The 21,796-nt window shown below is 46.8% G+C and overlaps 2 protein-coding genes across 5 annotated transcripts in view; one reads left to right on the forward strand and one right to left on the reverse strand.

Annotated features, from left to right (window-relative positions):
- Positions 1 to 11,072, forward strand: part of KIF24 (kinesin family member 24) — a 55,539-nt gene extending 44,467 nt beyond the window's left edge. Inside the window, exons 8-12 of the mRNA XM_008071001.2 lie at positions 431 to 502; positions 5,704 to 5,813; positions 7,336 to 9,576; positions 10,167 to 10,260; positions 10,788 to 11,072. Of these exons, the coding sequence (XP_008069192.1) occupies positions 431 to 502; positions 5,704 to 5,813; positions 7,336 to 9,576; positions 10,167 to 10,260; positions 10,788 to 10,928 (2,658 nt within the window). The 3' untranslated portion in view covers positions 10,929 to 11,072. The remainder of the gene's footprint in view (positions 1 to 430; positions 503 to 5,703; positions 5,814 to 7,335; positions 9,577 to 10,166; positions 10,261 to 10,787) is intronic.
- Positions 11,073 to 12,734: 1,662 nt separating this feature from the next.
- UBAP1 (ubiquitin associated protein 1) overlaps positions 12,735 to 21,796 on the reverse strand; it is a 70,520-nt gene continuing 61,458 nt past the window's right edge. For all 4 annotated transcript variants that reach the window (XM_008070960.1, XM_021718601.1, XM_021718606.1 and 1 more), the window contains 3 exons: positions 15,080 to 15,262; positions 14,415 to 14,516; positions 12,735 to 13,824 (listed from right to left, as the gene is read on the reverse strand). In XM_008070960.1, coding sequence (XP_008069151.1) covers positions 13,684 to 13,824; positions 14,415 to 14,516; positions 15,080 to 15,262 — 426 coding nt within the window. In that variant the 3' untranslated portion in view covers positions 12,735 to 13,683. The remainder of the gene's footprint in view (positions 13,825 to 14,414; positions 14,517 to 15,079; positions 15,263 to 21,796) is intronic.

The raw sequence follows: 21,796 nt of genomic DNA on the forward strand, positions 1-21,796 counted from the left end.
GACTGGAGTGCAGTGAAATGCTCACGGCCACTGAAGCCTTGACCTGGTGGGCTCAGGGGATCCTTTCACCTCAGTCTCCCAAGTAGTTGGAACTACAGGCATGTGCCACCACATCCAGCTAATCTTTTTGATGTATTGTAGAGATGAGGTCTCACCAAGTTTCCCAGGCTGGTCTCGAACCCCTGGACTCAGGCAATCCTTTTGCTTCCACCTCCCAATATGCTAGGATTATAGTCGTGAGCCACCATGCCAGGCCTAACTTGGTTTTTCTTATTGAACAAGAAACTACAGGACATTTTTACTTCCCTTTGGATGGTTTCCTGAATCTGTTTATTTAAGAAAAATAAACTTCCTATGGATGTAGCATCTGGTCTGTTCCTCTCTTTGCACAAGATATTTGATATACTTTATTTGTTCTCCTATTTTGCAGCTGAAGGAATGTATCCGAGCACTGGATCAGGAGCACACCCATACTCCCTTCAGGCAAAGCAAACTAACTCAGGTAAAGTTAAATGTGAGCTTTGAGCTTTTTCTGGTTTATTCATTTTTTTCCTTCTTTCATTCATGTGTTCATTCAGTAGAGCATCACTAGGCTCTCAGCCTTTAAATTGGGAGGCCCTTACCTAGGCTGCACAGGAGTGTTTCCCAGTCTACCTTGGTTTTTCTTTTTCTTTTCTTTCTTTTTTTTTTTTTTTAGTAGGAGTCTCACTCTGTCACCCTGGCAGGATTGCAGTGGCACACTCACAGCATATGAGCAAGGCATGATGCTACTAGGCATAGTGGAAAAAGAGAAGGGGAGGAGTCACATTCCTTCTAAGACTTCTCAGTCTACAAGTTGAATATCCCTAATCTGAAAAATCAAAAAATTGGAAATGCCCCCAAATTTGAAACTTTTTAAGCTCTATGATGCTCAAAGGAAATGCTCATTTGGATTTCACATTTGGAGATTAGAGATGCTCAACTGGAAGTATAATGCAAATATTCCAAAATCTGAAAAAAAAATCTGAAATCCAAAACACTCCTGTTCTCACGAATTTTGGGTAAGTGATACTCAACCTGTATGAGGACTTTAGAAAAGCCCAGAGTCTGGCAGAGATATCTGTAGTACAGGACAGCCAGAGTCCCTTGGGAACAGCAGAGCGCTTCTGGTCTTTTGTTTTTTTTCAGTGTAAAGAAACCTTGTTGATTTAACCTTTGAAGAGGGTGGTAGCATTATACTTGGTCCTTTCTTCGCGCTAAAACTTAGAATAGTATTCCAGCACACACAAAAAATGGCTGCAGGCAGTTAAAAGAGTGGGAACAACAGGCTGGGCATTGCTGAGGGAGGAAGCGGGCAGGGGAGATAAGGGCACACAGCCATCTTTGGATACCATGTCCATTACTAAGGGCAAGAGCACCCACTAGAAGCCAAACCTTGCCTTCCTCACATGTACCCCACAACTTTAAAATAATTTTGTTTTTTAAAAATGAGAAAAAAGGAAGCTGTGGGACAAGGTAATAATGTGATTGCCTGTGTTATTTTAAGGCATTTTTTTCTGTTATATATGTAGCCACACGGGGAAAATGTTTAAAAAGATGCAGAAGCCCGGGCACAATGGCTCCTACCTATAATCTCAGCATTTTGGACCTGAGAGCTTGTTTGGAACTCCTAGCAGTGGAGCGCAGTTACTCGTATATCGTTGACCAAAGAATGGTCCTCCTCTAGTAGGGATGGTTGTCCTCTTTGACCAAGTACACAGCTTCGAGACTCATGCACATGGAGCGATGAGGGAGAAAAGGGACATCCACTTAGTCAGCCAGATCAGCTGAATCGACCCTGACAGTCAATGGAGTAATAGATGCCACAGCCAGATCACCCTCACATCCCAGCATTTTGGGAGGCTGAGGTAGGAGGATTGCTTGAGGCCAGGGCAACATGGAAAGACCACATCTCTAAATATATACTGGGGGTGTCAAAAAATGTGTACATATATATTTTTATTTTTTTGAGTTGGAGTCTCATTCTGTTACCCAGGTTGAAGTGCAGCGGCACACTCACAGCCACCACAACCTCGACCTGCTGGCTCAGGCAATCCTTCCACCTAAGCCTTCCAAGTAGCTAGAACTATAGGCGAATACCACCACGCCCAGTTAAGTTTTTGATTTATTGTAGAGGCAAGGTCTCACCAAGTTGCCTGGGCTGGTCTTGAACCCTTGGATTCAGGCAATCCTCTTGCCTTGGCCTCCCAAAGTCCTGGGATTACAGGCTTGAGCCACCGCGCCCAGCCCATGTATACACATTTTAAGAGATATTACCTACGTACTACTTTTAGTATATAGATGCTACTTTTATTACTTCTGTAATCAGAAGTGTCTGGACACTGATGGTGGCCACTTTGAGCTTCTCTTGTAATTGCAGAAGTCAAATGTGACTAGCTTTCATCTTTTGTTATTAATATGTATTGAGTATTACAATTTAAATACAGTTTTTCCTTTCTTAAAATGTGTATGCACTTTTTTGGCACCGTGTGTGTGTGTGTGTGTGTGTGTGTGTGTGTGTGTGTGTGTATGTATGTGTATGTGTAAAGAGTAAATGAGAGTAAAGGTGCAACTGCAGCTCTTCACATTATAAGATCATGTATGTTATGACTACTACTTGCTCTCATTTTTTAAAAAACAGCTAGGCACAGTGGCTCATGCCTGCAGTCTCTAAATTAGGAAGCTAAAGTGGAAGGATCACTTGAGGCTCAGCATTCTAGACCATCCTGGGCAAAATAAAGAGACCTCATCCCTACAAAAAAATCAAAATATTAGCTAGGTGATGTGTGTCTGTACTCGGCAGGCTGAGGCAGGAGGATTGCTAGAGCCCAGGAGGTTGAGGCCACAGTGAGCCATGATCACGTCACTGCACTTCAACCTGGGCAACAGAGTGAAACTCTGTCTTTAAAAATATAAATAAAGTAAACATACAATAAGAAAAACACTACACATGGCTGGGTGTGATAGCTCATACCTATAATCTCAGCACTCTGGGAGGCAGAAGCAAAAGGATTGTTCAAGCTGGAGTTCCAGACTAGCCTGGGCAACATAGTGAGGCCTTGTCTCTACAAAAAATCAGAAAATTAGCAGAGCATGGTGACACATGCTTATAGTCCCAACTACTCGGGAGGCTGAGGTGGAAAGATTTCCTCAACCCAGGAGGTCAAGGCTGCAGTGAGCCGTGATCGGTCGTACCACTGCACTTCAGCCTGGGTGACAGAGTGAGACTCTGACCCCCCCCACACAAAAAAGAAAAACACTACACAGAAAAATGATGTTAATGTTAGCCATTATTATTGTGGAACAAAAGGTAACCTGTTTTTTATTTTTCTGTCATGAAAATATGCCTCTTTATAAACACCAATAGACATTAAATCAGCATTCTTAATGGCTGCAGAAGAGTGACAGAGGGAGAGGTCTATCTGGGTATAAACAGTTGTGATGACAGTTATGGGTGCTCTGGGTTCCTTTTGGCACCATGTCCTGTGCACAGTGAAAGACACACAAGGTAGAGGGAGGACCAGGAGAGGATCCTTTTATGTCCCAAATGAAGTTGGCCCAGCACGTGGGAGGGGTTTCACTGTGTGTAGCTAGACTAGCAGCTCCACAGGACCCGACAGAACCCATAACACAGCACCTCACTAGTCGCAAGTGGTAATCTATGGATTAGGTCTTCTCAAACATGATTCTTGCCAGGCTTGGTGGCTCAGCCTGTAATCCCAGCACTTTGGGAGGCTAAGGCGAGTGGATTGCCTGAGCCCACGGGTTCGAGACCCACCCAGGCAACTTGGTGAGACCTCATCTCTACAATAAATAAAAAATTAGCCGGGTGTGGTAGCATGCATCTGTAGTTCTGGCTACTTGGAAGGCTGAGGCGGAAGGACCACCTGAGCCTAGCAGGTCAAGGCTGCACTGGCCAGGAGCGTGCCACTGCACTCCAGTCTGGGCAACAAGAGTGAGACTTCAATTCAAAAAAAAAACATGATTCTTAACCAGAGACCCAGTAAACCCTTCTTATAGGTGGTTAGTCCTGATTCTGACTTTAGCTCTAATTTTTTTTTTTTTTTAAAGCCTGGTTTTTTTTCTTTTGTGTGTGTGTGTGTTGGAGTCTCACTCTGTTGCCCAGACTGGAGTGCAGTGGCACGCCCCCAGCCACTGCAGCCTTGACCTACTGGGCTCCGGCGATCCTTCCGCCTCAGCCTTCCAAGCAGCTGGAACTACAGGCATGCACTACCACGCCCAGCTAATTTTTTAAAATTTATTGTAGAGATGAGGTCTCGCCAAGTTGCTCAGGCTGTTCTTGAACCCCTGGGCTCAGGCAATCCTTGCACCTTGGCCTCCCAAAGTGTTGGGATTATAGGCATGAGCCACCGCACCCAGCTCCATATGTCTTTTTCATTCAGATTTAAGTTTTAGATATCATTCCATGTTCCTAAGTACAAATATAATATTTTTAGTGGTTGTGTTACATTCAATTTATAATTATTTAGTTCATTCCCTATGTATAGACATCTAGATTGTTACTGAATTTTATAAATAATGTTGCAATGAGGCTGGGTGCGGTGGCTCATGGCTGTAATACCAGCACTTTGGGAGTCTGAAGCGAGAGGATTGCTTGAGCTTAGGTGTTCGAGTCCAACCTGAGCAGTATAGCGAGACCACGTCCCTACAAAAAATTTAAAAATTTAGCTGGGTATGGTGGTCTGCACCTGTAGTCCCAGCTACTCAGGAGACTGAGGCAGGCAGGAGCCCAGGGGGTCAAGGCTGTGGTGAGCCCTAATCATGCCACTGCACTCCCACTGGGAAGACAGAGTGATACCCCCAACTCAAAAATCTCACTCAGTCGCCCAGACTGGAGTGCAGTGGCCACTCCCGGCCACCACAGCCTCGCCTGCTGGACTCCGGCTATCCTTCTGCCTCAGCCTTCCGAGTAGCCGGAATTACAGGCATGTGCTACCACATCCGGCTAATTTTTTTATTTTATTATAGAGATGAGGTCTTGCCTGCCCAGGCGGGTCTCAAACCCGCGGGCTCAGGCAATCCACTCACCTCAGCCTCCCAAAGGTGTGGGATTACAGGCTGAGCCACCGAGCCCGGCTTATACTTTTTTTTTTTTAAACAATTGAGCAGTTACCTCTTTAGGATAAAGTCCTAGAAGTCTGATCATCAAACCATTAGTGTGCTTTTTTGGGTTTTTTTTTGAGATGGGATCTCACTGCATTGCCCAGGCTGGTCTTGAATCCCTGAGTTCAAGCAATCTTCCTGTCTCAGCCTCTCAGGTACAGCCTTCTGAGACTATAGAGGCATGCCACCATGCCCAGTTTTTTTTTACATGTTGATACACATTGCCAAATTGCCCTCCAGAAAGCTTGAACCAGTTCATGATATGCAGCAGCATAGAAGAGTGTCCATATCCCTGGGCCCTCACCAGGGCAGAATATTATTAGTCTTTTTTCATCTTATAAGTAAAAAATATTAGTTTTTTAAATGACTTGTTTTCTTTTTGTTGTTGTTGTCAATAGTGTGTTACCTTTTCTGTGTTTACTGACCATTTGTATTTCTTCTTTTGTGAGTTGTCTTTTTGTGGACAGGGGAACTATGGCCCAGAATGTTGCACATAATGAGTAGTTAATATGCCCTTTGTTAGTTGACTTCATTCATTAACCTGCCTTCTGTCTTGGACAGGTCCTGAAGGACTCTTTCATCGGCAATGCCAAAATCTGCATGATCGCCAACATTTCACCAAGCCACATGGCCACTGAACACACTCTGAATACCTTGCGCTATGCTGACCGGTATGTTGGCTCTCAGCTGGCAGGTTGTATTTGTGAGTGTGTGTGCATGTTTGCACATGTCTCTCACACATAAATAGGAATTTGACCTTGAGCCCATAGTCCTGTTCCTAGAGCAAATTGGTCATCTGAAGACTATGACATGACCTGATAGAGCCTGTCTGTCATCTTGCAAGTGTGACAAGAGCAAAATGACACAATCCCTTGTTCAGAAGTTGACTCTGTCAGTCAACTTTTAAATGGCTTTTAAATGGCTGTGAGAATTGAAACAGTAATGTGGGGTTGGAAGGCTCAGGGAGGTTTTCTTCCTGCTAGCCTAAGCCCAAATTGTAAGAAACAGACTATGTATTATTTATCAAGGAAGAATCAGTGCTATGTAGGTCCTGAAAAGACCAGCCCAGACATGTTAGAGGATAAACTGAGGCTCAGAGAAGGACAGGAACTTTCCAAAGGCTCATCAGGAGTTGGTGGCAGAGCTACCACCTGGCCAAGCCTCTTTCTGGATGACTATAATTTCTGCCAGGGTGCCTCTCATTTCTTTCCCTGTAGTCATATGTGTCTCTTAGAATGGGTAAGACATTTTTGATGGGGAGCAGTAACTGCTGGCATCTAGTGGGTAGAGGCCAACAATGCTGCTAAACATCCTACAATTAAAGAATTATCTAGTACAAAATGTCATTAGTGCTAAGATTGAGAAACCCCAGAAATAAGTCATTTTTCCTTTAGTGGATTTAGCACAAGGCTGCTTACTTCTGGAATTCTCTGAGAAGTCTAAAAGGGGATGGTTTGCAGAAAAAGAGGGCTCTGATTGTGGAATTGCGATTGAGTGGTAGACACAAACTCCTGAGCTGGCCCATCTTCAAGGAAACACGGTGTAGGCCCTGCACAAACACAGTAAAATTTTGAGACTGATTTCTTTGGCCTGTCCCTTACATGGGGCTGTGTGATTTCCCAAACTCTTAATGATCATGAAATGTTGGATGCAGCAGTGTCAGAGAAGACACTGCTCTTTTTAATTCAGGTACAAAGGGGTATTTCATGCTGAAATAGAATATCCCCTTTTCCTCTTATTTTTTTTCAGATTTAAAAAACACTCCCAATCCTTATACAGTAAGTCTCCTACATATGAACCTTCAAGTTGTGAACTTTCAAAGATGCAAAGATGCATTTGCATGTCCAGTCACATAAGTTAGTTCATGAGTCTGGTGTACTTTTCAAGGTACTATACTATAAGATTAAAACTGTTTATTTTTTGTGTTTGTTTTTTATGTGTTATTTGTGTGAAAAGTACTGTAAACCTATTACAGTACAGTACTACATAGCTGATTGTGTTAGTTGAGTACCTAGGCTAACTTTGTTGGACTTACAAATTGGACTTATAAATGTGTTCTTGGAATGGAACTCATTCGTATGTAGGGGACTTACTGTAATACTTTTCTTTGATCTTTGTTTTCCCAGAAAGTTATAGAAAAGGAATTGCAGAATATACAAAAATATATATTTAGCATAGAATGGTTATTTACAGGGTCAAAGAACTAAAGAAAGGCATTAAGTGCTGTGCTTCAGCTACCGGTAGAAGTCAGACATCTGGCAACTCCTCTCCAAAACGAATTCAGAGCTCCCCTGCGGCCCTGCCAGGAGACAAATGTTCTCCCAAAAAAGTCAAGCTGGGGCTTCAGCAGTCACTCACAGTGGCACCTGGCTCCACAGGAAGGAAGGCCCGTCCTCTAGCAAGCCACCCATCTAACATCCCTTTTGCTTCTGTACCTAAAACTCCTGGTAAGTGGGATGGCTCCAGTCCTTCCCAAGAGTGGGTCATTCAGACCAGCCCTGTCAAAGGAACCATGCGGTCTGCACATTTATCCAGAAAAAAGACAGAAGAGTCAGCACCACTGGACTCTGAGAAAAATCAAAATGGCAGTAAAACTGCCCTTGGCTGGGGAAGCAGGGCCCCAGGCCCAGGAGAGGGCCTAGTGCACGGTAAGCTGCCCACCAAGTGCAAGAAAGTACAGACTGTGCAGCCAGTACAGAAGCAGCTGGTGTCACGAGTTGCGCGCTCCTTTGGCAACAGCCACCGAATAGCAGAGTTCAGTCAGGACAGCACGAGGAGCACACCTGCCAGGCCTGCCTCTGAAGCGTGGACAAACATCCCTCCACATCAGAAGCAGAGAGAAGAGCATTTGCGTTTCTATCACCAGCAGTTTCAGCAGCCACCTCTCCTCCAGCAGAAGTTAAAATACCAACCACTGGAAAGGTTTTTGTGCCAATACAAGCCCCCAGAGGGTCAGCTGCAAAATGAGACGACTCCTCTGTTTCATGCTTATTCTGAGAGCCACAATGGAGCCCAAGTGGAAGACCTTGATGACAGCGATTTCAGTGAAGATTCTTTTTCTCACGCCTCTAGTCAGAGGACCACAAAGCAAAGGAACACCCTGGAGAACAGTGAAGACTCGTTCTTCCTCCATCAGAGGAAGCAAGGTCCTGAGGAGCCGGTGGCAGAGCAGCAGCGGAGTCTGTTTTCTAGCCCCAGGACAGACAGTAACGAGCAAAGTCTAACTGAAAGTTGGGTGTACTCCAGGGACCCCACAAGCCACAGAAGAGCAGCATTCAGTCACATCTGCAGCCCAAGCAAGGTGCCCTTGGTCTGGAGCAGAGAGGAGGACTCCACCTCTTCAGGGCCTTCTCCCAAAGACCCCTTGGCAGAGAAGCCTTACTGCTCACAGGTAGATTTTACGCACAGCCAGAAAAGAGGCGGAGGCCCTGCCTTTGATATCAGACAGCATACCTTGAGAAGTGAGATTCCCGAGCAGACTGAAGGCAGCTTGCCGTCCGTTGAGGAAGATGATTTCACTTCCTCACTGTCCCACATTGCTGTTCCCGGATCCCCAGACCAAAGCGACACAGTTACTAAACCTCTGAGAGAAATCAGCGAAGACAGCCCAGCTCAGGTGACCAGAACAGTGAAAAACAGTAGCTCTTTCCAAGGAGAAGATTCTGGAGGGCAATTAAGCACGTTTTTTGAATACGCATCTGGACTGATGGCCCCCCTCACCGTGTCCCTCCTGGAAAACCCAGGCAATGAGGGCTACCCTGACTTGGAGCGGCTGGCCCAGGAGGGGACTCTGTGCAGTCTTGCAGCAGAGAACAGAGAGGGGCCGGCTGCAGGCCACATTGTGTCAGCTGGCGATCAAGAGGCAGCCTTGCCAGTGTCTTCAGCAACGGGGCGCCTGTGGTTATCCTCATCCCCCCCTGACAATAAGCCTGGTGGTGATCTTCCAGCTCTGTCCCCATCACCCATCCGTCAGCCCCCTCCTGACAATCTGCCTGACAGGGAGGCTGACCTGGGAGAGGCCTGCCAGAGCAGAGACACCGCGCTCTTCTCCCAGGAACACATGGGTAGTGAGCAGCGTGATGCCGATGCTGAGGAGATAGAGCTGGGAAACTCCTGGGGTTTCCCAGGGAAGCCCTTCTCCACCATCTGTGTCGGGGTACCCCATTCTGGACCAACACGCGCCCTGCCAATAGGAAGCAGTGATGCGGCTAAACGGCCCTGGGCCCAGGGGAGAAAACTTCCTACAAGGCTGAGTTGGCAGAAGCTTAGTTTGTCCACAGACCCCAGCAAGTTGCCCTGCAACAATGAGAATATCACACATCTCAAACACAGGCCAATCTCAAGGTGCCTAACAAGACCAGGCTCACCCTTGGCTCCCAGCTGCTCTCCTAAGACTGCAGGGACACTCCATCAGCCCATCCTGGAGCAAGCACAGTAAGTTGTACTTTTCCCTAAAGACTTGAGCCCTTTTGGCACCCCCATCGCCCCCAACTTGATGTTTTGTCATGAACAAAGAGAAGGCCTGGGTGAGAAGCTTGCCTCTCCAGATAGATAGGCTTGCTGCTCCGTGGTCTCTGCCCATCATTAGAGTCCAGCTTCTAGCTCAAACCCCTTGCTTTGGTCCCTGGACCTTCACAAGCAGTAGAAATGACTGCAGACTAGGCAGTAAGCTCCACCTTGTGCCAAGTATGCCAGCATTTCTGCAGGGAAGATGTGGGAAATGTGCAGTTCTTGTGTAAGGAAGAGCAGCACCCAGCTGTCCCTCATAGAGCTGGGGAGGCAAGGGGCATCTTGGGAAGCCCGTCTCTTTTCCTGTATCTCGCTTGGCACTCCCGAATTCCTTGACTAATCCTGAGAAAGAACAGGTGAGGGGAGAGGTAGGTGGTGAGTCAGCCTTGGTCAAGAGCCTCGACCACTTTGGGCAGAGGCAGCTCCCAGCCTAGGAATGAGGCTCAGCTCCAGAAAGCTGCCCGGGAGAGGATGGAAGGCCAAGAAGATCACAGCATCCTCTCTGGTGTTCCCAGGCAGGTTGTCATCCGAGCACACCAGGAACAGCTGGATGAAATGGCCGATCTAGGCTTCAAGGAGGAGACCTTGAGGAGCCAGCTGGCTCCTAATGTGAGTAGCCCTGGCTGGACACTCAGGGCTGTTGGGAATTAGCCGGCAGCTCATGTATGCTCATGTTTGCTGTGGTTATGTGGGGGTAAGGGTCTGTTGTCACAAGCTAGCCATTATAGAGGCCTTGTGCCTCCTCTTGCCACCCGGATACAGCTCAAGGGAGTCCAAGTCCAGGTGGAGGATGGTGCTCTATTCCCCATTCCCAGGCTAAATGTTTCCAGCCTGTATCCTTGGCTCCTCCGACTTCCTACTGGCTTGTTGGGGTCCCTCCCCATGGTCAGCCTGCTATCTACCACATGCAGACCAGAGGTATTTCTACCAAGACACCCTTTGTCCTGCAAAATACCACCTACCTAGAAGGTGCCTCAAATGCAGGGAAGTGGGCCCCACCCTCTGCCATGTCAGCCATCCTACACATTTTCCAACTGGTGACCTTGCTTCTCAAATTTTCCTGCAAGGGGGGAGAATAGAAAAGTAGATCTGGCAGAGGGCCAACAAGTGCCAACGCTCCATTTTCCTTTTCTCAGGATTTTGAAGATTTTGTGACCCAGTTGGATGACATCATGGTTCTGAAATCCAAGTGCATCCAGAGCCTGAGGGGCCAGCTGCAGCTGTATCTCGCCTGCTACAGGCCAGCTGCAGCCCCTGAGAGAACAGTGGCGTCTTAGAGCAAGATCCTCTCTGGATGGTTGGAGCAGTGCAGGAGCCTGTGCTGGGTGGGCTCTTGGGGGCTGGTGGAGGCCCCCGCCAGGTCCTCCCTGCACATTCCAGAACGCGTTCCCTGGTCCTGCCTGTGCTAGCCTCACACCAGCTTCTCTCTCAGGCCAGGCCCTCCTCAGTTCCAAGCACAGGAGCATCTGTAAGAAAGGCAAGGCCTGGCTGAAGAACTTAATGCCCCTCCTGTTTCTTTGGGGCTAGAGAAGTTGCTTTATGGACCCCTTTTCTGTGTGGGAACACATTTGAGTCTAAAACCCTGAAGATGTTTCTAAGTTTAGGGATCAGATAGGTAGTCAGTAGCTGCCTAGAGATCGAAGTCACAAGGCAAAGAAGATACATGCTGAGACCAGGGGTTTTATCAGCTGAATTCTGTACCTTTCTGTCTTCAAAGTCTAAAACATTGGTGTTAGTGGAGCAGGGGTGGGGTGAGCTCTGCCCCATCAGCCCTTGGAGATTGATTTGGAGATTTAGATTAACTTTTGAAAATGTAAACTGGACAAACCTTGACTTGATGTGCCTTTAACAGCAGCAGATGTGGGACAGGCTTTATGTTTACAGTTCCCATTCCTTCCTGCAATCTGGTTTCGAAACAGAACAAGGTACCCATGTCACTGCATTGTCCTCTTCCCATCTCTAACTTTTGGTGGGGAATAGCCCTCATGCTTCTGTGGCAGCTCCTGGCTCCTGTCTGAGACTCCCCACACCTGTCAGAAAAGAGTTGAGAGCAGGAGGATGTCGGGCAAGTCCATCTCCTAGCCTTGCCATCATCCAGGACCCTCTGCCCAGCCATGCTCTCTCTCAAGGGCCTGTGTCAGGTACCTTGGCAGAGTGCTCTAGTCAACGATCTGAGGCCTCTGAAATAGAATTTACACACACACACACACGCACACACTAAGCCTTCATCTGAGGACTGCTCGCTCTCTAACAGAAAGCAGCTCAGGACGAGGAAGACAAAGCAGCCTCCCGATGCCACTTTCTGGGTCAAATTGACACAGCCTTCACCCTAACACACCTTACCACATGAGCTTTAATCTCCTTCAGGTAAAGGACAACACCTTAAAAGATTTAGAAAGGAGGGCTTAATTAAAAGACCAGAGAAGGGCTTCATGGCTCTCGTGAGACTGCAGCAGCCTGGCCCAGCCACCCTGTTAGCCTTTATAGTGCCTAAGCTGACCACCAGAGGGCACCCGCACTCCAGCTTGGTGCTTCCTGGCCGTAGGGCTCAACAGCCCCACCTGACGTGATCACTGAAAGAACTCGAGAGACCCAGCCCAACCGAGAGCCCAAGTGGAACAGTAGGAGGTTAAGCATAAGGACAAGACACTTTAGGAACGAATGCAGTTCTGTCACATACAACAGCTCCGTTGAGCTGGTCAATCGGTTTAAATCCAGTCCTGCCTGTGGCACACAGCACATGAATGCCTGCTGCTCACAAGCAAAGGGCATTCCTCTTCATTTCCTGGGTGATTCCCATGAAGCCAGTCTTTTAGGAAGGCATATGTCCTTCGCCCAGAGACAGAGCTGGATAACGTTTAAACACATTCTTCCTCGTCTGGACCTGCCTTTCCAAACCAAGAACCAGGGCAGACTGGAGTGCCAGCTGCTGGGTCCCACAGGCCTAAAGCAGGAACCAAGCTCCTGAAATAAAGTGGATTTCCTGTTCCACCCCCCCCAGCAAATCTAAACAGGACATCTCTTCACCACCTACCCACCTCAATAAGACAGCCCTTGGCAATAAAGAAATGATCACAGCAGAATACATCTTTTAGATTTTTATTAGTAGTTCTCTCTGAAGAATCAAAATAGTTAGCAAATTATTTTAGATTCATCAAGACTGTATATATTTTGTATTTAGATCTTTAATGATGTACAACATAATACAAAACAAAGAGACTGATTTCTAGACTAGGTGTTACTCATTGTATCATCCTAAAGCAGTGGGAGAACAGAGGTGGAGTTAGTGCTGGCCAACTAAACCATGGCCTGTTTTCTCACCCATTCGATGTGCTGCGAAGGAGCCAATGATTTCTTGAACTCACAACTGTTTCCTAGAGCAGGGGCTCTAAAACCCTGGGTAGCAGAGGAATGTGGTCCAAACCAAGCCAAGAGAAACAGGCTGGGACAGAGAAGCATGGTGACTGCCTGGCAGAAGAGGCAAAAACTCTGGGCCCCGTGGGGAAAAGCACATTCTTTGCACCTCAGAGGCATTGCAGAACCAGTGTAACACTAAGGGGCTTTGGGGGAGGGGGGATAAAACCCTGGTCGAGTCTTCCACGTGCGCTCAACTTGGTCTGGCCTTCAGCCGGCCAGTGTGGGGGGAGGAGGAGCAACCAGCCCCAAAGCAGCGCTGAATCTGGCCCTCCCCTCCTGCTTGGCAGCCGGGCCAGGTTTCAGCTGAGGATGTAGACTCCAGAAAGACCAGGGGAGTCTCTGGAGGGCTGAAGTGGGAAGGACACTTCTCAAAATACAAGTACATTTAGTGTGGAAGGAGCCAGGGCAGTCTGGGGCAGTCACATGCCCAAATCTTCCCCACTTCCCCGAGCTCAGGGCCCAGGCTCCAAGAAACTGGCAAGCACAGTCTCCACACATGATCGATCTTCTAACCCCCCAAAAAATCCAGACGCGTGTCCCTTCTTCCCCAGAGGTGGGCTCTGCAGGGCCCCTGGGGAGAGTGGTTCTGCAGCAGGGCCTAGGCAGGGCCTGGTCTCAGCTGGCTCCCGCACGAGCCATGAGGTCTTCCAAAGCATCGTCCTGGTCGTTGTTGTGTAGTAGCAAAACTTCCTTAATGTCTTTCAGTTCAAAGCCCATTTCCTTAAATTTGCTCATTAGCTGAAGAAACTCCATCATCTAAGGGATAGAAGAGAACATAAAAGGGGTGAGTCACAGCACAGCTGAGTGGAAGAGTATGTGTGTAGAGGGGTGCTGGGGGAGGAGGGGCTGGCCTCCTTCCACAAGAGCCCCATAAGTCCCTAGAAGGTCCCCTCGCAAACATAGGTGAGCTGTGGAGGAAGCCAAGGCAGGCACAGCCCATCATCCTTTAGGAGTCTCATGCCCGGTCCCCACTCACACTTGATGACCTCTGTCAGGTTCCACCGCCCACATCCATACTCCCACCAAGGCAGGTTACTGAATCTAGAAACTGCTGCTCTCCAAGGAGACAGGCAGAGATTAGCAACCTCCCCATCATCCAAGTCCGGCTTTCAGCCCAGGTCAATTTTCGTTCTCTTCCCTGGGATTATAGACAGTCCTCAAGCCAACCCTTCGCACAAGCCAAACTCAGGCCTCAGCCTATATGGACGCTTGGGAGATTCTGCCCTTTGACTGCTTCTGCCTATAGTCACTGGCAAGGAAAAAAGTTTGGGGCCAGGGGAGAAAACCAAGACAGACTACTTTGCCCCTTCTTTCCAAGAGTTCCCATGAAATATGAAGGTTCCCACCTTTTCTTCTGAACACTGGTGCATTTCCAGGGCCTCTTCCACTAAAAGGGGGTCAAAGCCCTTCTCACAAAGCTGTCCATGTGCAAAGAGATAGTCGAGAATCTAAGAGGAGAAACAAGAGGGTTCAACTCCTACTGCTGCTCTTCTCTGTGCTCCACAGAGCCTCGCACAAAGTAGCGAGTGTGAAGTCTGCTCTTTGCCCCACCCAGGCTATCAGATCCTGGACAGGGCTTGACTGTATTCAACCAGCAGGATCTCAGTGACTATTTACTGACTAGACAGGCATGCCCTGCTAACGTGAGCAGTCATTTTCCAAAGAAGCTGCTTCCACAGCTGACTCACATCTACCGGAATGTCGACTCCACAGCCTGGGCAGGATACTCCTCTACAAAGCAGCCCAAGTCAGCAAGTGTTCCCAAGGTATAGGGCCCCAGTTCCCTATTCTGAACTCCCTGGGCTGCTATGACAAGAGAAAAATTTCCAGCAGGAGATAGTTGACCACATCCCACGCTTAGTTTTGCCCTCTCTGGAGGGACAAAGGAAGGAAGCTGGATAACAACTTCAACACTTCCAAGGTTTTCCCTCAACCCAGGTCCCAGAGCAGCCCCCAAATAAGTACTGCTGCCGAGGTCAGAGACTGCTCTCCATGCTGAGCAACCACTCACCTGCTCAATATTCTCCCCTTTCTTCTTCATGGCTCTCAGGACACACTCATACGAGTACCCCATGTTGACTACTGTCTCCACACACTGCCGCTCACTGGGGGACAGCGTCTGCAGTTCAGGATAGGCCTGGGGACAGCTGGGCATGTTGGGCACTTGTGACATTGCGAAATTAGGAGGGGTGACCTGGTGGTGGAGAAACAAGATGATGATCAAGGAGAGAAGGCCTGGGCCAGAAGACGTCACTGAAGTGGCCTAATTCAGGGGCTTGCCATGTTTTACACTAATCAAGCCCCAGTCAAGCAGTCCACTCAGAAGAAAGGGCCAGGTTGCTGGCCATACATCCGGAACAGGAATGGAGAGAGGCAGGGGAGGACCAGCTGAGTGCGAAAAAGGCTGGGAAAGCACCAGCCATTGAGACTCCTACTCTGCCCTCATCCCACATTGTAGAGTAAGAAGATACCATAACAGCCACACACCCTTCCATGCCCAAACCCCTGGGGCTTGAGTTGGGAAAGAAGTTCTGAGGATGCTCAAAGGACTGATGCCCAAGATAGCTGCGATGCTTTTTCTCCAGGGCTCCATTACCCCTTTTCTTCCAGGCTGCTATACCTGAGAGTCTAAAGGGCTCATTCATAATCCCAGCATTTGGGAGGCGGAGGTGAGAGGATTCAAGACCAGCCTGGGCAACTGGGCAAGACCTTGTCTCTACAATAAATAAAATTAGCTGGGCATGGTGGCACATGCGTATAGTTCCAGCTACTTGGAAGGCTGAGGCAGAAGGACCACCTGAGCCCAGGAGGTCGAGGCTATGGTGGCCATAAGCGTGCCACTGCACTCCAGCTGGGTGACAGTGAGACTCCAACTAAAAAAAAAAATTATTCACTTCAAACCTCCACTCTGGAGCTGACTCTATCCTAAAGTCCCCATCCTCGGGCAGAGGTTACAAGTGTAATTTCCATGCATGGATGGCTCAGGGCCCCAAAGTTTTGAGGGACTCCACACCTTTGCCTGACGACATGTACTGTGCTTAGTTTCCTGCTAAAGCTGCCATCCTACAGGGCCAGGACTGGAGAAATTATCAGCCAGACCAAGCTGGGGCCCAAAGACAAATGTAAGCTCTAGAACCCTGCACTGGCTACAGGTAGGCTGCTCTCCACCGCTGGAACTTACTAACCCTGATCTGATGGGTGTACAGATTCCCATGATAAACTCCTCCCATCACTTCTGATAATGACGCAGGCCCATCTACTGTGGGAAAGAGGTCACAAGCTCTTCTACAACTTGGCCCAACTCCCAAGAACCAGGGAAAATGTTTCAGAGAAAATTTTATTTACTTCCTTTTCTCACTGGGGTGTGGGGAGAGGTCTGGCAATAGCCCTCTTAGAACCAAGTTCAAAATTCTAGCTATAACCAGAGGCTCTCTTCAAAGTCTGCTAGGGAAAGCCAGAAAACTACAACCCTTTAAGCCCATTCTGTTTGTGCTTCACCATCTCATATTCTCACCAACCTACTCACAGGGCTCTCATTAGGCTACAGGACTCACAACAAGGCACAGGAACTGGATCACACCCATCTAGCCACTTTACAAGTCTAAGATATCCCTCCTTAGGGATAAGCTCTACCTGGGCTCAAGAATACCAACAGCCAAAGAGCACCATGGCAGCACTCACATGATGTGGCCCAGCCAGGAAGAAGTCAGGACTGTTCTTCAAATTCCTGCATTTCACATAAAGCCTCCTAATGCCTGGTGGGATATGGGCATATGCCTCTAAATATTAATATAAATAAAAAAATTTTTATCTATTATAAAGGTGAATCTCACCAAGTTGCCCAGACTGGTCTCAAGCCCCTGGACTTAGGCAATCCTCTCGCCTCTGCCTCCCAAAGTGCTGGGATTACAGGCATGAGCCACCATGCCTGGCCACATGATAAAAATTTCAATACAGGCCAGACGCGGTGGCTCATGCCTGTAATCCCAGCACTTTGAGAGGCAGAGGCGAGAGGATTACCTGAGTCCAGGGGTTTGAGACCAGTCTGGGAAACTTGGCAAGACCTCATCTCTACAATAAATCAAAAAATTATCTGTAGGTAACCCCCACAGGTCCCATCCCACTGTGGGAGCTTTTCTGTCCTTGCAATAAATCCTGCTTTCAAAAAAAAAAATAGCCAGGCATGGTGGCACGCGCCTGTGGGTCCAGCTACTTGGAAGGCTGAGGTGGAAGGATCATCTGAGACCAGTGGGTCGAGGTTGCAAAGGGTGGTCATGAGCATGCCACTGCACTCCAGCCTGGGTGACAGAGCAAGTCTCCTACTCAAAAAAAAAAAAAAATTAGGGGCGACCTACTAAATACCCAACACAGACTATTGGGTTAAATACATCATACACACACACACACACACACACACACACACACACACACACACACACACATATATATAGTTGAATCTAGTGAATAATGAACAGCCATATGAATGTTAGACAGTCATTTAAAATGACACTTAGAAAACATTTATATTAAGTGAAAAAAATAGGACAGATATACTAATTGTATATGCTCTATTATTTTATTTTTTTGAGTTGGAGTCTTACTCTGTCATCCAGGCTGGAGTGCAGTGGCATGCTCACGGCTATCATAGCCTCAACCTGCTGGGCTCAGGTGATCCTTCTGCTTCAGCCTTCCAAGTAGCTGGAACTATAGGCATGCATCATGCCTGGCTAATTTTTTGATGTAGAGACAGGGTCTCACCAAGTTACCCAGGCTGGTCTCAAACCCATGGGTTCAGGCAATTCTCTCACCTCAGCCTCCCAAAGTGCTGGGATTAAATATGGTGAGCCACCGTGCCCCCAGCCTATGCTCTATTATTATAGTTCTATTTTTTAAATAGATGCATGGAATTTTAAATGTTAGGATTGATGATACTTTCCTTGAACAGGGACAAACAAAATTAGGTGTCACTTCACATAAATGTTTTACAATCAAACAAGCAATGGGCTAATCCAGCAGACCCCCCTAATGGACAATATTGAAAACCATTCCTCATCAAAACTATGATACGGTAGTGTCACTCGCCAAATTTGTTTAATACAGGGCATCATTTTCAAACATATATAATATAATGCTCTTATGATTAATATGGATACAACTTTTTAAACACCATATGGCATTCTTGGTAGCCCTTTGTCAACAGGTATTTTCAATAAAGGGGTGATAAAGTTTAGTACTTGGAGGGGCAAGGGTTGATTCCAGCATGAAATGGGACTTTCATATTCAATAACTGAAGTGCTCCATACTTGGAATGAACAAAAAAAGTAGAAACTAGAGAAAAATGAAAATTACTGAGATATCTTTCCAAATTAAGTATTGCTTAAAGGAAAGTAAGTTCGTGAGAGGACACAAATGTTAGTAGTGCTCCAGCTTCTGAAGAGTCTGGTCACCCTCTTGGGCTTGAGAATGTGGCAGTCCTTTCTATATCTAAGCAGCCTTCAAGTCCTACCTCAATCAAGACAACTCTTCTGCCCAGCCTTCCCATAGGCTTCCTTTTCACCCCACTGCTAATGCCCACGCACACGTTTGGCAAGCACATTCCCACCTGTGGTCCCACAATAGGTCACACTGCTGGCACAGTACTTATCACAGTATGTTAATGTGAGCTCCTAGAAGTTAGTTCCATGTCACGTGCACTTCCCTAGGGCTGGCTTTGAGCTTGATACTCATTGGTCCTCATCAACAGTTTTAGAATAAATGGAAGTCTATTAGGATTTTCAAAGAAGGAAATTTCATCCAACACAGCAAACTGACCAATGTCTTTACCCTCTCTCCCTCCCAAAAGTCCACAAAAATGATAAATAAAATAATTAAAACTTTATTTACCTTCAAGACCAAAGAAAGTAAAGGAGCCACAGGGGACAATATAATTCAAAGAAATTTTAGAATGTGGAAAGCTAATGAAGGGATAGTAATTGGCAGCAATAAAGTTATAAAGTAAGTAAGGCAGTCATTTAAAATGAACTGTGAGCCCCTAAGGGAGGCTCAGACTTTGGAAGCACCAGGTACTGCTGGAATGAGGCAAAGATATACAGTCCGTGATCAGAGAAGTAAAACCTTCAAGCAAAGTCTTCCCCATCCCACACTACCCTCTGCAGGAAGCCAAAGGTTTAGTGTCTAGTAAACGTGAACAACATACAAAAAAGGACTAAGGACACCAGGCACAGCACCGGCCAGAGTAAGATGAAAGAACTCAAATACGAATTAAGTAAAAGTAGTACACCAACCTTCCCCTACCTTCCTAAGCCCTCAAATGAAATTCTGACTCACTGTAACTCAAGATTTTCACATGTTGACATTTTGGGGAGTTCCCCTCCAAAACCAATTAAACTGCAACTAATACTGAAGCTTCTTTTTTTTTTTTTGAGTTGGAGTCTCTCACTGTCACCCAGGCTGGAATGCAGTGGCATGCTCACGGCCACCACAGCCTCTATCTGCTGGGCTCAGGCAACGATACTTCTGTCTCAGCCTTCCAAGTAGCTGGAACTATAGGCACATGCCACCACACCTGGCTAATTTTTTGATTGTAGAGATGAGGTCTCACCAAATTGTCCGGGCTAGTCTCGAATCCCTCAACTCAGGTAATCCTCTCGCCTCGGCCTCCCAAAGTGCTAGGATTACAGGCATGAGCCACCAGGTCCGGCAATAGTGAAGCTTAATGTCAGCAAACATACCCCCAGCACATAAACCTTTGGCTTTTTTTTTCTTCTTTTAAGCACCTCACTCTTAAATGAGAATAGAAAGTCAAAGCCACCAACATGAAAACGGCAAATCAAAAGAGGGAAAGGACGAAGCACTTGGAAATTTTAAAAAATGGTCAACTAAAAATGTTATTTAAAGGTTGTAAAATTTTTAAAAGGCCAGGCACAGTAGCTCATACCTATAATCCCAGCACTTTGGGAGGCTGAGGCAAGAAGATTGGCTGAGCCCACAGGTTCAGAACCACCCTGGGCAACTTGGCAGACCTCGTCTCTACAACAAATAAAAAAAAAAATTAACCACACACCTGGTGGTGTGTGCCTGTAGGTTCAGCTACTTGGAAGACTGAGGCAGAAGAAGCACCTAAACCCAGCAAGTCGAGGCTGTAGTGGCCGTGAGCATGCCACCGCACTCCAGCCTAGGCAACAGAGTAAGACTCCGACTCAAAAAAAAAATTAAGGGGAACAAAGAAGCATTGGGTCTTGAAAATTCGGATGGAAAATGATCTTCAACTAAGAAAACTAAATCAGCTGGGCTAGGTGGCTCAGCCTGTAATCCTGCGCCTTGGGAGGCTGAGGTGAGTGGATTGCCTGAGCCCACGAGTTCGAGACCCGCCTGGGCAACTTGGCGAGACCTCATCTCTACAATAAATAAAAAAAAAAATTTAGGTGGGTGTGGTAGCACGTGCCTGTAGTTCCAGCTACTTGGAAGGCTGAGGCGGAAAGACCGCCAGAGCCCAGCAGGTCAAGGCTGCGGTGACCAGGAGCGGCCACTGCACTCCAGTCTGGGCGAGAGTGAGATTCCAACTTAAAAAAAAAAAAGAAAACTAAATCAAGCCAAATTATTATTCAAACATGAAGGTAAAATTAAGACATCCTAGATATGCAAGGACTTAAAAATTGATGGTGCCAGGAACTGTGGTTCATGCTTATAATCCCAGCACTTTGGGAGGCGGAGGTGGGAGGACTGCTTGACCCCAGGAGTTTGAGACCAGCTTGGGCAATATAGTGAGACCTCACCTCTACAAAAAAATTAAAAAGTGGTCAGCATGGTGGCACATGCCTGTAGTCCCAACCACTCAATGCTGAGGTGGAAGGACCGCCTGAGCCCGGACGGTCTAGGCTGTGGTGAGCAGTGATGGTACCCCTGCACTCCAGACCAGGCAACAGAGTGAGAGAGACAGGCTAAAAAAATAAAAAACTTGATAGGTTAACCAATGTGTTAGAATGTTTGGGAATATTATCATTAGAGATTTGATAGCTCTCTTGAACTATTTGGACAACATTAGCAATAGATACAAAGAAATCATGCAAATTTCAAAAGTAGGGCAATTCAACTACACGAAACAGAAAGCATCAAAAAAAAAAGACAAAATAATCACAGTATATTATCTAAATTTGGCAATAATTCACCATAACTTGGGAGTTAGTGTTTTGTTAATAAATATTTTGTCAGTTATAATAATTTTAATGATGAAAAAATTTACTCAAAATCTATGATATAAATATGATGGAAGATAAAAGAAGGAAGTGAGGGAGGTGCTACTACAAGAGCTAGCTCCTCAACTAATAAAATGAGAAGTATGAAGCTTCTAAGTTGATAAATTTAGAAAAAGCAGCATAAGAATTTTATTTAGAAATACTGAGTTAAATCCCAGCAGAAATAGCTTAACAAACTGAAAGTACCTGACTACGGGAAGCAAAACTGGAGAATAAGGTGAGATGAGGCAGGGAGTTACTATTTTTCAATACAAGTTTTTTATTATTTTTTTATTTTTTATTTTTATATTTTTGAGTTGGAGTCTCACTCTCGCCCAGACTGGAGTGCAGTGGCCGCTCCCAGCCACCGCAGCCTCGACCTGCTGGGCTCCGGCGATCCTTCCACCTCAGCTTTCCAAGTAGCCGGAATTACAGGCACACGCTACCACGCCCGGCTGATTTTTTGATTTATTGTAGAGATGAGGTCTCGCTGC

Source organism: Carlito syrichta, unplaced genomic scaffold (genome assembly GCF_000164805.1).
Source record: "Carlito syrichta isolate Samal-C Ts95f unplaced genomic scaffold, Tarsius_syrichta-2.0.1 Scaffold112228, whole genome shotgun sequence".
Classification (NCBI taxonomy): domain Eukaryota; kingdom Metazoa; phylum Chordata; class Mammalia; order Primates; family Tarsiidae; genus Carlito; species Carlito syrichta.